The 17,077-nt window shown below is 38.7% G+C and overlaps 1 protein-coding gene across 2 annotated transcripts in view; it reads left to right on the top strand.

The window, feature by feature from the left end:
* CSMD1 (CUB and Sushi multiple domains 1) overlaps nucleotides 1-17,077 on the top strand; it is a 1,835,848-nt gene that overhangs the window by 1,600,835 nt on the left and 217,936 nt on the right. For both annotated transcript variants that reach the window (XM_044760557.2, XM_070499942.1), the window contains 4 exons: nucleotides 4,095-4,298; nucleotides 5,223-5,347; nucleotides 5,718-5,814; nucleotides 13,080-13,184. In XM_044760557.2, the coding sequence (XP_044616492.1) occupies nucleotides 4,095-4,298; nucleotides 5,223-5,347; nucleotides 5,718-5,814; nucleotides 13,080-13,184 (531 nt within the window). The remainder of the gene's footprint in view (nucleotides 1-4,094; nucleotides 4,299-5,222; nucleotides 5,348-5,717; nucleotides 5,815-13,079; nucleotides 13,185-17,077) is intronic.

A 17,077-nucleotide genomic window follows, 5' to 3' on the forward strand; every position in this document is an offset into this window, starting at 1 on the left:
AGCTTCCAGCTGCCTAGTCTCACAGAGTCACTAGCTCAGGGCTTTCCTCGTCCAGCATCTTCCTATTGTCAAGACTCACTCTTTTTAGCATTAAAATAAACAGATAAAATAAACAGAGCAAGAAACATGGAAATGCTTTTCTAAGTTTGTGTAAGAAGAATTGACAGTAAGAATTTCTTTGCTTGAGGTCCTTCCTGGACATGCAAAGACGTGTGTTTGTGGATGTTCCCCAGGCCTCATCTCTTTTTAGGTGGTTTAAATTATAAGACTTAGTTGGTTTTCCACATCTGAGAAGTTCACATTTTGTATCAAGAGCTTATACAATGCATACTGTTTACAGAGAAGATTGAGCATCAAGTTTTGTTCATAATTCAGTCATATTGGTTTGAATTCATTGACTAGTAATGACTTGTTGAATCAGAGTTTTCAACTGATAGACCAGAATGATTTTGAGAAATAAAAAATGTCCCTCAGTCACTAAACGAAATAGGAAAGACTGCCTCTCTTAGATATTGCAAGGTATTCCTGCCTGCATTGAGCTTTATTTTATTATTACTGTTGTTGTTTTTGCTACCTCTGCTCTAAAAGAGGTGCCATGAAAGAACCACATGCACATGTCTGTGGCTTAGAGCACTTGTGGTGGCGAAGGTGAGGGAGGATTTTATCACATTATGTTCTTGTTTTCCCCTAAAAAAGAACCATAATTTTCAGTGTTGCAAAAGCACCAGAGAGTAGCACCCGGTCTCTGAACCCCCTCAATCTGCCGGTCTGAGAAGCTGGTCACCTCTCTTCCAGGCTGACCTCACTCCCTGTTCACATTCCACTGGGCTCATTTCAATTTTGTTTTACAGCAGTGTGAAACATTTACTAAAAGATAGAGTGTAATTACCACAGAGAATGGAATTTCTCTCTGATGCTGCCTGAAACCTCCAGGTAAAGGGCAAGAACCAAGGTTGGGCTGAGAGGGAAAAGTTAGGGAGCATGGTTTGATTTTCCTCCCTAGATGTTACTTGGAGGTTTGATGTCTCAGTTTCATGGCTTTCCTCTGTCCCGCTTTCTCAGATACATTCACACATTGCCTGACCTGATGGCAGGATACATTCTAAGCGATGCATTGTTAGGTGATTTCATCATTGTGTGAACATCATAGAGTGTACTAACACAAACCTAGATGATAGAGCCTACTACACACCTAGGTTCCAAGGGACTGATCTTATGGGAGCACCATCACATATGTGGTCTGTGTTGACTGAAACATCGTTATGTGGCACATGACTGTACTTAAAAGTGAACTCTTCTCTTCATTTTGCAAATGTCTTCCTCTAAAAAATGTCCTCCATAATTTCATCCAAATGCAGGTATTATTCTTTTGTTGTTATCTTTCTTGAAACTAGACAACTATGAAGTTCATGCAGAAAGGTGTAATGGTGACGTGTATCCATGTTACCCTTCAGGTTGTGTTTCTCCTCATCCGTAGGAACCTGGAATGACGGCAATACCCTGGAAACACACAGATGGGGGCTGCTGTGTTTGAGGCTCCTTAGATAAGTGTGGCACATCTGCCACAAGTAGCGGATGCTCTCCAAGTAATTCAGGACAAGTAGAAAAATTGCCACGGGAGCTATTTCTCCAGTTTTGTAAAAAGAATACTCGATAATTGAGCGTGGAATGTTCCATGGAGTGTCATTCATTTATTTTTTGCTCTCACACTACTATTCAACTGTAACAAAATACTCAGACATACAAATATGACGAATAGAGGTTTTAAGCAATATTTTATTGTAATAGAAATATTATAGTTATTCTGCATTCTGCTTTTAGTTATAGAAAATAGCAATTCTGATGTATCATTAATTTTTCCAACTATAGCTCTTAGATGGTGTACAATTTTATTAACTTTTGCCTTCTAATAGAAAATATTTCAACACTGGATTGAAACAGAGCTTAATCAAAATAGTCTCCTGACTTCCATTCTCAGAGAATTGCTTCCTTACCAGCAATTACCCAATGATGTCTGTCATTGTTCATGTTCAGTTCAGAACATGGGACCAGTGTGTTAGGAAAAGCAGTGTGAAGACAGAAGGATTATTTTAAAAGAAAATGAGTCTGTGATCACTTTCTCTCACAAGGCTGTGCTTTTGAATGAAGAAATACAGGGACTAAGAGAAATGGGATCCCAGAGACAGTAAACACAAACTGACTTTAACTGCAGGGGAAAAAACAAAATATGCACTTCCAAAGTACACACCTGGTGGATCTGTTTCTCAAGGAGTTGGTTTGCTAGATGGAGTATTTTTCAAACTTTATACCATGCCCCTTTTAAGAAACAGAAACATCTCTTACAGCTGGTAAATTCTGATGTGCAACTTAAGTAGATCTCTCACTTCCCAGGTTGGAATGAGGCTCACTGTCAATGCCCACCATCCAAAGACTATAAGAACACACCGTAATCAAACAAACCTGGGTTCTTCCTCTCTGCATCAATGAAGATCACACAGCACAGAGAACCTGGAGATGTCTCAAAAAGAGAGTTCCAGGAGGGACTGGTTATAGGATTTGGGCTTGTGCCAGGTGATATAGGGCAAGATTAAAGGCAGTATGATTTTCTTTGGATTGGATGGTGTCGAGGGGTCATTGAGTTGTTGAGCATCTTAATTTTTACCTAGGAGGTAGAAGGAACAGAGCAGGGCTACAACTACCATTAGTAGAGGTGGTTACTCATGTTAATTGGGAGAGGGGATTTTTGGTCTTTTTTGTGGATTGCATAGTTCCCGATACTGTCTGTGCTTGGGCACCAACACATAGTGGTCTCAGAGATTGTGTATGATCAACAGAAGGACAGCATGGCCCAGCTCTCAGCACCAGGCAGCTACCAGGTGACAGGTGTCAGAGCTGCTCCCCTCACGCCAAAGCTGTTCTGCCATGACCACCTCCTACCATGGAGAATTGCTGGTCAAATGAGAAGACCCTGGGAACAAGATGATAGGCTGAATTTTCCTACTAGGTCTGCTTCCAGTGGTGGGATCCAAACAATTTCTCTCTTCTGTTCCCTCCCAAGTCTTTCCATATAGAATAAATACTTTAATTGTATGTTTTCCCATAGTACATTTTTTTATTATTGTAACATGAGATTTACCCTCTCATGTTAAATCTTTTAAATCATTGTTAAAAATAAACACATTTTTAAGTGTATGATACAGTATTAACTATAGGCATGATATTGCACAACAGATCTATAGAACTTATTCATCTTGCATGACTGAAATTTTAAGCCCGTTGAACAGCAATTCCCCATCCTCCCCAAACCCAGGTAACCACCGTTCTGCTCTCTGTTTCCATGAGTTTGGCTTATTTAGATTCTTAGTATAAATGGAATCATGCGGTATTTGCTCTTCTGTTACTGGCTTATTCTACTTCGAATAGTGTCTTCTAGGTTTCTTCCATGTTGTTGCAAGTGACAGGATTTCCTTCTTTTGTAAGACTGAATAATATTGCATTGTACATATATGCCTCATTTTCTTTATCCATTCTTCCATTGATGGACGTTTAAATTGTTTCCATAATTTGGCTATTCGTGAATAATGCTGCAATGGACATCCCGATTTCAATTTTTTTGGGTAAATACTCAGAAGTGAAATTGCTGGATCATATGATAGTTCTATTATTGATTTTGTTGTTGTATCCAAAATGACCAGTTATAAATAATCCTTTACATAGTGGTTTTTCTCACTAGACTCTGAGGTCTTCGAGTAAAAGTACAAGTTCTCAGTCATCTCATTGTCACTAGCACAATGATTTGGGTGCTTAATTAATTTTAATTGCCTGAATGTCATTGAATCCTCATAAGGCACCAATTCTCCTTGTGCCAGGTTTTCCTCAACTGAAATGAGAACGTGAGGTGGTCCTCAGGGTTGATGAGAGGATGAAATGTAGATGGGAAAGTGCTCCCCAGGTCATTCCCTATGGAGACTGTGAAAGGCATTATGAGTTTCCATGTTAACGTAAGCCCCCTCGCTAGACTCATCTCAGATCTTTTCCAAGGAAATAGCTTCCTGCTGGAGATACAGATGGCCATGTTGTATGCTTGCCTCTAGCTGTTCCTCGGACCAGTGACACCCAGTGCAGCTCTGTCCCTGAGCCCAGATATGGAAGGAGAATCGGATCTGACTTTTCAGCAGGTTCCATTGTTCGCTTCGAGTGTAACGCAGGGTACCTCCTTCAGGGCTCCACGGCTATCCGCTGTCAGTCCGTGCCCAACGCTCTGGCTCAGTGGAACGACACAATCCCGAGCTGTGTAGGTAAGCATGTATCCACACAGGGTGATGACTTGCCCAAGGCCGTCAATCCCAACTTCACAGCAGTATTGAAGAGCTGCCTTTCAGCTCTCATGTCCAGTCTGCATAAGTTGATCATGCTCTAGACTGATTTAAGAGCAATTTACTTTATTGGAAACAATTGAGTAGCAGCCAAACCCTAAAAATTATTGTGTTTGGTGAAACAATTCATCAGATTAACAAGTCTGAAACATGTTTTCCTTCTCAATACTTATTAAGCATGCCATCAACTCTCAAGCCATGGGTATACAACATAATTTCATTTTGGGGAAAAATCATTATAATGTTGATTTGCTATATTACTTGTGTAATGCCCTTTTAATAAATTTGTGCTGATGAAGCTTTGAAAAGAAATAAGTTAACGCAGCCTGAATAACAATGACATTGTTAGTTATAGTTTATTTGTTTCATTTTGTGTAAGAACCTCTAGTGGGATCATGATTAGCACTTGAATTCATTTGTACATTTTAAGCATCTCTTCCCCTATCTGGATTTGCACATAAATCTCATTAATATCATTTGGAGTTGCATGTCTGCATATAGAAGAGAATACTCTGCAAAGCTCTTTAAACTGTATAGATAAATTATTCTAAACAGAATTCACTTCAGAGATGCCATTGTTAGATACAGTACCTTTGAAGAGACCTTGAAGAGATTTATTTTGAGATGCAAGATCTATAACTTAGTAGTATAATAAATAATAATCAATGGTATTGCTAATTTAAAAGATAGACTAAATTAGACCTTGGCTAAAAGTGCCATTTAAAGTACATAGTCCATGTAAAATTTCTCTGAACATCTGATTACACAGTAAAAGAACACAAAACAACAAATTAATGTTGTCCTTCCCTGTAGTTTATTTCTACTAACTACGGTTTTGTCTTCTAGTCCCCTGCAGTGGCAATTTCACTCAGCGCAGAGGCACAATTTTATCCCCGGGCTACCCTGAGCCATATGGTAACAATTTAAACTGTATCTGGAAAATCATCGTTACAGAAGGATCAGGAATTCAGGTAATTCCTTCCAGCCCAGAGTCTGCAAGTAAACAGGCATAGCCAGCTCCTTGAGTTTCTTTCTTGCTTGCTTCCTCCTTTTTGTATTGTCTATTGTAAATACAAAAACCATAAGCTTTTTCTCTTGGCTTACTATTTCTACAAAGTGTTTCTAATCATGCCTCTATATTTGGAATAAAAATGACAGATTTTTAGGATAAAATTTATCAAAAGTGCCATTTGTAGAAGTTTTTGATGTCCTTCCATGGTTTACTTTCTTGGGTTCCATCTATCTTTTGCATAGATATTTTTAATTTTATGAAAACCCCCTATGATCAGGCTAATTTCTTTAAACCAAAAACTAAAGATTAATGATTTTATTGTTTGGTAGATTCAAGTCCTCAGTTTCGCCACAGAGCAGAACTGGGACTCTCTTGAGATCTACGATGGCGGCGATATGAGCGCACCGAGACTGGGCAGCTTTTCGGGTAAGATGGCACCAATTCCGTTGTCTTTGTGAGTCAGGGTCATCAAACACTAACAAAAGAAACTACAACAAAACATTCACTGTGGGCATTTCCTACAAAACTCTTCTCTCTGCAGAGTAGTTTCTCCAGTGTCAGAAGTCTTAGAGCAAGAACACTGGAAAACAGATGAGAGGAGAGAAAGCTTTGTTCCCATTAAGTAGGGGGCAGATGAGAATGTAGCAGGTCACTACGAGTCAGACTCCTGAGGCTGTGAAGAGCAAATGGTTTAAGACCCCGTGGACACAGCAGGATGTCTTCACAGTGGAAGTTAATTGAGGGACGGAATGAATTTTGAGATTCCATCTTGGCCAACTTTCTTTTCCCATATACTTGTTGAAGGTGCTTGGCACAGTTAGGGACCCAGCAAGGAGACAGTTGAACAAGCTGGTAGCTGGTACAGTTGGCAGGTTGGGTAGTTACATGAGAACTGAGGACATAGTTACTGAGGACAATGTGAACCAGATTCCTCAATGTTTGAGAAGGGAGTTACAAAAATGGAAAGGAGGAAGGCTAGTATGGACCTGGTTGTGTTGGATTTGAATTAGAGATATTGGTGTGAACTTATGATTTTAATATATATGGTTATAAACATAAATAAAAATTTAAGTGTGTACCTGTATGTGTGTGTTTATGTATGTGTGTACGTATTTCCTACATGTGTCTTTTGAGAAGTGTAAAACAATAACACCCCAGTAGCAAATGAACTCAACTAGGACCCAATTCTGGGTTTCTAAATATCTCTCTAATACCATTCTCCCCTTAAAGGAACCAGTGCTTCTTGGAGAAATGCTGACTCCAAGGCTCTGGCAGGAAAAAAATACATGATGAAACATTTTGTATAAAATTGAAATTTCTGAATCCGTACTGATATAAATAGATACACGCACAAATGAAATGAGTGAAAGAGAAACCTTTCCCTTGCAGAATGCAAACTAATAAATCTAAAAGGAAGACGGAATCAGAGAGTCATCATTTGGCAAGCCGTTATAATAACAAATGATTCAGGCTAGAACATCAATAGATGCTAAAACTGATGGGTACAATTCTGATGAGAAATAGACATTCACAGTTTCAGGCCTCTCCCCACCTGATCCTAATTCTTTACAAAGGAGGAAAGGTGTAACTCCGGAGTGGTGAAGCCTGGCAGAGACCACCTTCACTGAGCAGTCATTTCAAGGTCGCCAATAACAGGACATGGTTTGCTTTGGTGTGCTGATAAACCTGCTCTCAAAACAAACAAACAAACAAAAAAGTTTGATATGTGTAGGATTGCAATTGCTGTGGTGTAAATAGTCCCACCACGGCGATTTCAAACAACCAGCGTGATGTCACTGAAATCAGTCTTGGGAGGCAATGCCCTGAGTCAGCCTCCGAGATCCTGCAGGAGCCAGCTCCCCCGCACGTCTGAGAGCGAGCCTGAAGACAAGACAACCTAGGAAGAGCACAGCATCACACTTTGAGGGTCTTGCCAAAATCTATAGCCCGAATCTAATCGCGAAGAGCACCAAACTCAAACTGAAAAATATTCTGCACATGAAACTGGCTTCTGTTTTTTCAAAACTGTGAAGTTCATGAAAGGCAAAGAAAAACTAACTCTTCCAGACTGGGGAAAACTAAGGGGACATAAGATTGAATGCATCAGGTCCACGTAGATGGAATCCTTTTGCTGTAAAAGCCGTTATTGGCAGATTGTTGAAAATCAGATGATGTCTGTGGATTAGATGGAACTGTTGCATCTCTTTAGTTTTATGTTTTTGAGAACTGTTCTAAGAAACCCCTCCCCTGAATTTTCACAAGAAATGGGTCTTCATGTCTGCAACTTGCTTGCAAATGGTTTAGAATAAAACAATTTTACAGATATAAATTATAGATAAATAGAGATAGCTATAATTATATGTAATATAGAGAGAGACAGTAGATATATGGGAGTTTTTGTACTATATTTGCAAATTTTCTTTAAGTTAAAAATTATTTGAAATTTTTTAGAAGGTTAAGTAAATATGGAAGAAATGACAAATCAGTAATAAAATTTGACTATCTTTTAAAATATAATCAATATTTAAACTTTTTTGTTCCTATGATACTTTAAAAAGTACTTATTTAGGAGATATTGAACCCATTTTAAAATTTAATTGTTGTGTGAAAACAAACAGGAATGAGTATTTGTTAAAGGGACACATTTCAGGAAAAATGACTGGCTTCTTAAATAAATTCAAGTTTTTGATTTTTCCTTTCTTTTTCTACAGCCATATGTATGTAGGACTACATTGTAAGCCTTATAAAATCATTTTGGGAAGTAGGCAGGTTATAAATTTTGAATGAATAAAATAGAGCAAAAGTCATACCAATTTGTAGCTGATGATTGGTCTTGAGGGGAAGTAAATAGCAGGGTGCCTGAGAGCAGAATCTGTAGGGACGGTAATAAAATTTCTCAAGTTTTCTTGGTTATATGTCCTTCTATCTAGGTCACGGTAAAAAAATGGGATCAAAAATATTCTGCCTGTAGCAACCCTTTTGCAGAAATCTCTCCACTGCGTTTTGTGTGGTGGGACTAAGCTTCTTCTGACAGTCCCTCTGCCAAGAGCCCTGACTGGAAGCCCAGTGCAGGGGGAAGTAAAGGGCATGCCCTCGCTCCAGCCGCTCCCTGGTTAATTGATTCCTGTGTGTCTTCTATGCCACCTGAGACATCAAGATCCAGCATCATTTATGGAACCACAAATGGTTATATTTCCTAATAGAAGTACAAGCAGGACTGTCGTTCATGAATTTGCTTGCTGCAATTAATACTAGCATGTCGAGGGGATTGATAATTCACAAAACACTTTCATACACACAACGCACGCATTAGTCACATGTAAGGGACTTATTATTATTTTATAGAATTGGGACATATTGAAATTTTCAGTGTCAGAATCAGGAGTAGAAGCAGGTTTTCTGGTTCCACAGTGATATAGTCATGGAAGACAAACAAAGAAAAATGTGTGTTGAATACTTGAGTGTGCAAATTACTGTGTTGGGGGGCTAGAGGCTATTAAATAAATTTTAAAAAGTATGAGCTAGAGTCTCAACACCCAAAGAGAGTACATTCAAAAAGCTTGAGCCGAGCAAGAAGCATCATAGGAGAAGAGATGTCACACATCTGAGTTCAGAGAAAAGCTGAGTCGCTACAGAGGTGTGCAGCCTGGATGGTGGATGGAGAAGCTGAGAACTGAGCCGATGTCCAGTCCTCAGCAGAAGACCCAGACGTGGAAAGCCAGGAAGGGTGGCATCGCTTAAAAGGAGTTACAGTTAATTAAATAAAGTTATGCACTAGAAGAAGTTACTGATTACCCAAAATTACAGGTAAAACCAGGCAAAAAGTGGTGCGGATGCTATAATGAAAACTTACTTGGTTAGATTAGTTAGATCTAAAGTAACATATTGTTCTTTCTGCACACATCGTCCCAAAATGCAAATATAATACAACAGTGAGAGGACGGCAAATATCAAATAAATTAAATTGGGTAAAAATCGGTGTTTTTGGTGGCTGTCTCCTTCTTGTCTTGACATTAGAATGGGTCTTGAGTTGGGCCAAGAAGCAGGTGCAGATGACATTTCCTGCACTTCTTCGCTTTCCACCTTCCTCCTTGTAAGTCACTCCAAGGCCTTGGGTGCACCCTGTTTGCTGACTTAGCAGCCAGCACTTTGCTTCTGGCAGAGGCTGGGGCCGGGAAGAGCATATTCTTCAGAAAGATTGCTTTTATTTAGGAAACAGGCCAGGTTACCTCCCTTTGCAACATTCCCCTGTCTGCACTCCATGAGCTATTACGTAGTTTCAAACAATAATCTCTCTTCGTATGTTTGCGCTGACCAGCTGGGATAGGCTTATGGTTTTTCTCCCCAACAATTATTCAATTAAAAGAAAAATGATGTATCTGTCTATCTATCTACCTATCTATCTATCTATGTATCTCTCATCATCTATCAAACCAATGTCAAATAACAAATGAGTTAAATCTGCAAATGTGTTGAAGTATTTATCATTCAACACACGCCTAGAGTGTTCTTTCAGTGAATGCTGTGCTATGATTTAGGCTGAAAAGACCCCAGCTCCTAGCCCACCCTCCCTTTGGCAGCCAGGGAAAATAGATTCAAGCATAGATCCCAAATCACAAGCAGCGATCCAACTTCCAAAAGAGTTGACACAAGTGCATGCATGTGCACACACACACGCCTGCACACACACACAGTCGGTAAACAGTGGATGTGGTGTTTTCTTTTCTTTCCTCCATTTCTCACTGTTCTTCCATCACAGTCCGGTAACAGTTGGGGTACCGATTGGCCAAAGACACCGAAATTACTGCTTCAAACTGAGGGTGAACCTTTGTAAACCAATGAAAGACTACATGCTAATCCAAGGTCAACAAGAAGTCCTTAATGTGTTTTCGGAATGGAATCCACGAGAACTCATTTGCATTTGTGACAGGATATTTTACTGGGATGTTGTTTGCATCTCACTCCACTGGTATTTTTCCCGACCTCATTCCAGGAGAGAACCAGGTTTTGCACTTGGCTTGGCCTAAAAATAGCGGGCACCCATACTCTGGGGTAAACCCTCTCCCGGCTTTGGTCTTCCCAAAACCTCAGCTTTTGAAAGCAGAAGGGTTGGTGAAGGCTCAAGGTTGAAGCAGTTCAAGTGACTGACAAGAAGGGAGGTTAGAGAGTTCCGCAGACCTGGGCTTCCTCTAGCAATTTAAGTGATCGTTTAATTCCTCCCAGCGCCACCCAGAGTTGGCGGGACCTCAGAATGAAAGTGGTGTCCGGATGCACTTAGAAAGGCAAAGAGTGTTCTATCTGTGTGCACAGAGCCTTGGAACTGCTGGAAGCCGAGGGACCATGTGAGGTTGGGGAGTGAGCACATGTGAAGTAAAGAGCAGGGGACCCAAAAGTTGGGGACTATTTACCTTCCTGGGGCACAGAAAGAATCCCCAGGACTGATGGAGATCACATATCCCCAGCTGTTTTGGATGAATCCTCAGAGCACGTTGAAGTTGATTTAGAATGTTAATAAAACACATATTTTACCCCATGTCTAGAAATAAGATTTGCAAGCATTATATGTTTGTAAAAAGATTATTTTGTGTGCAGAAGAAGGACTGCATAGGCAGAAGGCAAAAAGGGTTTTGGAGATCAACTGATGGCTGTTTCAGGCAAGAGTTGGGAGTGCTAATGGCTGTGGTGATGAGAAGACTGAGTAAAGCTTGAACAGTTCCATACTTTGTACAGCAAGAGTGGTCTGCTCATCGTCCTTAAGTATTTAATGAAGGTCAAGTCTTTGAAGCTCTGTCCTAGTCGGGGAAAGCTCTGCTTTGTACCAAGTCAGAAAATAATTGACATGTTTGGAGAGGTGGTTAACAGACTTACTGGGCTGATAAACATGTTTATTGAATGAATAAGTAAGTGACAGTTTGGGAAATGAATGGAGATTTTTGAATGAGTAGAAATAAGAAAGGCAAAATGGATCAGAGGAGAAGGGAAAGAGTATTCTAGGCCTACAATAATGGGAACACCTTGAACAAGAGAAATGAGTTGTGACGAAGAGAGTTGTGAGAAGAGGCTAGAAATCCAGGCAGTGGTTACATCATGCAGGGTCTTCAGGTAAAATCAATAAGCCTGGTATTTTGTCCTAAGATGATCAGAAAGCTATGAGAATTTTAACTTTATATAATCATATGTCCATTTTAAGAAAGTTTTCAGACTCCTGAATAGCGAATGAGTTGGATTAAGGCAACAGTAGAGTCAGACAACAAGTTAGGAGATTGTTGCATATTCCTCCTGGTTGGCAGATTGGTGGCCAGCGCTGGGATGATGGTGGTGAAGATGGAGAGATGGAGTTTGTGAAACTAAGAGGGATTGGAGGCTGGCTGGTTAGTGCCTGATGACTCATTGCAGTGCAATGTGGGGTCACAGAGAGGGAGGAAACCTCTTATTGGAGGACATGAGTAGGTTTTGATAGTGTTGACTGACTTGGGGAAGGCGGGAGGTCGGCCAGGTTTCACAGGGATGATTATGAGTTCAGTTTTGCGCACATCACCTTCAAACAGACTTAGGACAACCAAGTGATGTGAGGGTCACCTGGAGTCCATTCCTGGCATCATTGATTTACTTCAAGCTGTTGGAGCTTATTGGAGTCATTTAAACAGAGAGTGAAGGATGGTAGAGGGTCTTATCTTTTCAATAATGTTCATCTGTCTTGAGCAATTATGACCTTATTTCCGTGTTATTTAGAATAGTATTTCTTTTTTTATACAATGTATAAAATAATCATTGTAGCTTGTTCTAGTAATTTGCTTGCACTGTCGTGTTTTACACCATGGCTATTTCCTTGGCATCTAGTAAGTGTATACTTATTTAGAGAATGATTTGAATACAGTAGAGAGTCGAGCATATGCGCTTTAGGAGAAAAGGGATTTCAACTTGCTTATCATTATCCCATATTTTAATACATTTCACCAAAATATTTTAAACTTCTGATTGATGAACACTTTTCTTTTGCCCAGCACCTTCCCGCCCCATGGCTCCTTTGTCACCCTCATCCTCAGTATCTATATAGCTCCTTCTTATTTATTGATTGCTACAATGCAGGCTAGAACATTTTAAGTAAAGAAAACTTTATGAAAATAAACCTATATTTTCCTTTTCACTCGTGTTTAGTTGAAATCATTTGCAGATCTCAGCACGAACGTTATTCAATATGACTCTCCCAGAGATTTAGAAAAGTGAACTCGGAGTCAAAAGGAACATCTTATGAATACTATAATACACTGTATCAGAGCTACACAGATCTGCTCCCCCCACCTCTGTAAGACCTGCACGTTTAGATTTTGTCCCTTCTTTGTTCAAGTCGAAAATTAAAAAAGAAAAATACACGTGATTATATTGTTAAAAGAAAGCAATGTGAAAAACCAGTGCATGGTAAAATAGAAGAATTTGTGTGTTCATACACCAATATGATAGACAGTTTTCACGTCTGCGTGAGGAGGGCAGAGAGAATGTGTAACTTCTACTGTACCTGGAAAATCAGAAAGATGCAAAGTAGAGTGATCAAAGCCCATCCCCGGATTAAGTAGGAGGCAGTCCACAAGCTATAGGGATTTGTGCACCTAAACAAACATCCTCATATCTTTTCTGCTTAGAGAAGTGAATGCATTTGTAAAGTTAAAATTCAACGTATGTCTTTCTTACAGGTACCACAGTACCAGCGTTACTGAACAGCACATCCAATCAACTCTACCTGCATTTCCAGTCTGATATTAGTGTGGCAGCGGCTGGTTTTCACCTGGAATACAAAAGTAAGGTCAACCATTTCTGCATCTGGCTTTCATTGTCATATTGAGTAACTTTCCTAATGTCAAAACAAATCCGTGCCCTTACTGCACAGTGAAATATTACTGTTCTAAAAGTCTGTTTAAAAGTCGCATGAAATTGAATTGTATAAAACCTGCCTCTATGAAATGTATATTATAAAAGACAAAGTAACGAGAAAATGGAGAAGTTAGCATCTGGAATAGTTAGATCAAACAACTGCTATGATTTCAGGTTGTTTGTGTTAAAAATGCACCCAAAGTGACCATTTGTAATGTTACCGGTTTTCTTGTGAGTGATCACACAGATTCATATTAGCGTCCCAAAACACAGACAATCGTAATTTCCAGGTAGATTATGGTCATGAGCCCTTGCAATTTCTAGTTTCAAAGGGTGTTAGGATAGGACCAGCAAAGAGCCGCCACTTCAGTGCCTGCATTTGTGTATTACTCATTCTAATTGGAAGAAGGTACCGCAAAGGAGATGCTAACCTTTTAAAAATGGACGTGAGACTGAGTTAATAGTCTGATAAATGGGATGACAAAGGTCAGATTCACAAATCTTCTTTGGCGTTTGATTATGCAGGTAAACCTTGTAGAAGTGAAATAAGAATTTCCAATGAGAGTGAGGTTTATTTTAGGACATGTTTTCAAGCACTAAAAATGCTTAATGTTGATATTTGTCTCCTTTAATAAGCAGTTGCAAATAAGCAAATACATGGATAAGCTTTAATAAGTGATCCTTTGAATTGAGATAAGCAGTTTGCTGGGATGTAAATGCATGCATGTTTTTGAAAGGCCAGATTTCCAGCTGATGATAAATATTCTGAACCAGACACAAACCACAGGGCTGTTTCTCATTCCGGCTAAATTTCCCTACTTATTATGGCATTTGTATGCAAGTTTATTCCAATTTATTTCAATAGGACTACTGTGGAGACAGTGTACAATGATATTGTGGATGTTATTTATGTAGGATATGTCTGGAAAAAATCTGCCACTTTGATACATTTTGTGAACATCTGTAGACAGGGAACTATAAACCTTATTTATGATAGTGTTAATAAATTCACTAATATTTTTAGCAGTGTTAGAATTGATGAATGCTCCTATCTGTTCTCTCAAAGTTATCTTGTGGCTTCAGGCTTTTCACGCACTTCTTATAGAAAGAGATCCTAGTAAAATAATTAGTCTACAGTTATTATTGTGCACAATTATCCATGTACTTCCAACCCCAACCTATAATTGTCTACATTCCACTTTATTCCCAACAAATACACTTCATTAAAAGAGAGAGACTAATATATTTCTCACCGGAATGAATCCTGATCAAGAATCTAAGGCTTTGTTTAATTACTTAATGTATTTATTTTCATTTGGCCACACATAATGCTATATTTTCATTTGCTGTCATTTTCTGATGCTAATACCCTTCTGATAGTTCATGTCATTCCTAACCTCCCGTGGATTTAGAAGGAGTCATTTCTCTGTTGTAATCCTTTGTGTCAGAGTTTAAAATCTGAAATGTATAAAGTGTTTGTAGAATTAATCTTTTTAAGGACAGCATCAAATGATATAAGGACAGTTGAAGTGTGTTGCCAAAAGATTGTCTGATATTTTAAATCCATTAACAAATATTTGCATCTACATTAAAATATGTATTGCTAATCTTTGATTCTCTAAATCTTCATTTTTCAGTAAAATTTATATTCATGAAATCATAATAAAAACAACAAAAAACATGCACTCTATGCCAGGTCCTACCCCAAACATGCTATAGCTGTTTATTCATTTGTCCTCTGTACAACTTATTTTTGAGGTATGCTCAGTTTTTAAACGAGAAGGAATAGAACGTAGAGTGTTTCCAGCCTGCCCCGGTCACAGTCACACTGCTGATAACTGATGGGGTGCAGACAGACACGTGCGTTTCATCTCGAATGCTATTCACTGAGCACCTGTGTGGCGGCCCACTTTTGCATCAGAAAGGCAGTGGACAAACCAGGGCACCAAGGAGCATAGTAGTTGAATATGTGGAAGATGAAGGAGCTTGTGATTCAGTGCTGGAGATCCAGTTTCTGTGGCCATAAGACCTGAGCTCTTATGACTGGTCCACACCTGCTTCCATTAGAGAAGTTTCAGTTTTCTCCTATGGAAATGAAGCCTAGACCATGTTAATTATAACTGTCTATTACTGCAGATGAACACCGATAGGATTTCTCAAACCAAAAGCAAGCACTTTTATTTGAGGAGGTGGGTTATAAAACATTAACGCTAGCAAAAGTGGTTCCAAGGAGGTTCGATGTGAAATGTCTGATCTGAATTCTCTCACATCGTCCAGGCAAACGCTCAAAGCATCAGCATCTTTGAATGCTCAATGTGTTCTTGCAGCCAGACGTCGTTCTTTTATATTATTTAATTTGATTGGAAATTTGACAAGAGTTATAGAGCAGAATGAACACAAATGTCACTCTTGCTCTGGGCTCTTTTCTTCAGGAAAATTTCCAAACCAAAACAAAGCAAGTGAATAAACAAATATCTGGGAACTTTGGATTAAAGATATGTAGACAATGATGATATAGTTTATCCTGGAAATTAGAAAATCTGGCCTGAAGCTGTGTAACATGGAACCTGCTGCTAGGGAACAAAATGGCAGTAACTATTCTTGAACTCAACATAAAAAAAGCAGAGAATGTTTGTATATGTATTATAGTATAGTATATATCATAATACAGTGTTATATATAAAATATTATGAAACATTATAATATATAATATATATTATGTACTATATATGAATTTATATTTATTTATTGAAATATAACATGATGTGTAATACAATATATATCATATTATATATATCAATAAACAAGATTTTATTGATTTCAGTGAGATTTGGTAGGAGAGAGACTAATAAGATTGAACACATGGCCCCTGTTGGAGTATTTCTATTTGTATTTTGTTGATTTCTTCCCTCTTTTCCTGCCAGCCTCTAGTTTCCTATAGTCTTTTTATTGCTCCAATTTATCTCCACTATGGCTTATTAGACAAAACTCTTAAAAATTTTAATGGTCTCCTTAGAGTTTAAAATATGCCTCTTTTCTTTCTTTCTTCCTTTCTTTTTTTTTGAGGAAGATTAGCCCTGAGCTAACATCTGCTGCCAATCCTCCTCTTTTTTGCTGAGGAACACTGGCCCTGAGCTAACATCTGTGCCCATCCTCCTCTACTTTATATGTGGGACACCTGACACAGCATGGCTTGGCAAGCGGTGCCATGTTTGCATCGGAACCAGTGAACCCTGGGCCGCTGAAGTGGAATTTGTGCACTTAACTGCTGTGCCACCGGGCTGGTCCCTAAAATATACACCTTTAATGTGGCACAGCTTAGCTTGAAATGATACCATGACACTTTGAGTAGTATAAGAACTCTACAAGCACATACTTTTAATTTCTTCTTTCCATGCTTCATGCTATTATTGTCTTACATTTTATTTTTACCTATATTATAAAGTCCACAAAACTTATTTACTGTTTTTGCTTTAGATAGTCAGTGATCTTTTAGAGTGAATGAAAATAAGGAAAAGAAATATTTTATATTTACTTTCCTTTTTATCTTTGGAGCTCTTTATTTTAGGGGATAGATCCAAGTTTCTGTCTAAATTTTTTCTGTATGAGGAACTTCCTTTAACTTTGCTTGTAGGGCAGGACTGCTGACAATGAATTCTCCCAGCTTTTGTTTTTCTGAAAAAGTTGTCTTTTCATCTTCATTTTTGAAAGATATTTTGCTGGGTATAGAAGTCTAGGTTGAAAGTTGCTTTGTTTTAATATGTTAAAGATGTCACCCTATTGTCTTCTCACCCCTTAGTTTATGATGAGAAGTCAGCTA

The sequence above is a fragment of the Equus asinus genome, chromosome 27, assembly GCF_041296235.1.
Source record: "Equus asinus isolate D_3611 breed Donkey chromosome 27, EquAss-T2T_v2, whole genome shotgun sequence".
NCBI lineage: Eukaryota > Metazoa > Chordata > Mammalia > Perissodactyla > Equidae > Equus > Equus asinus.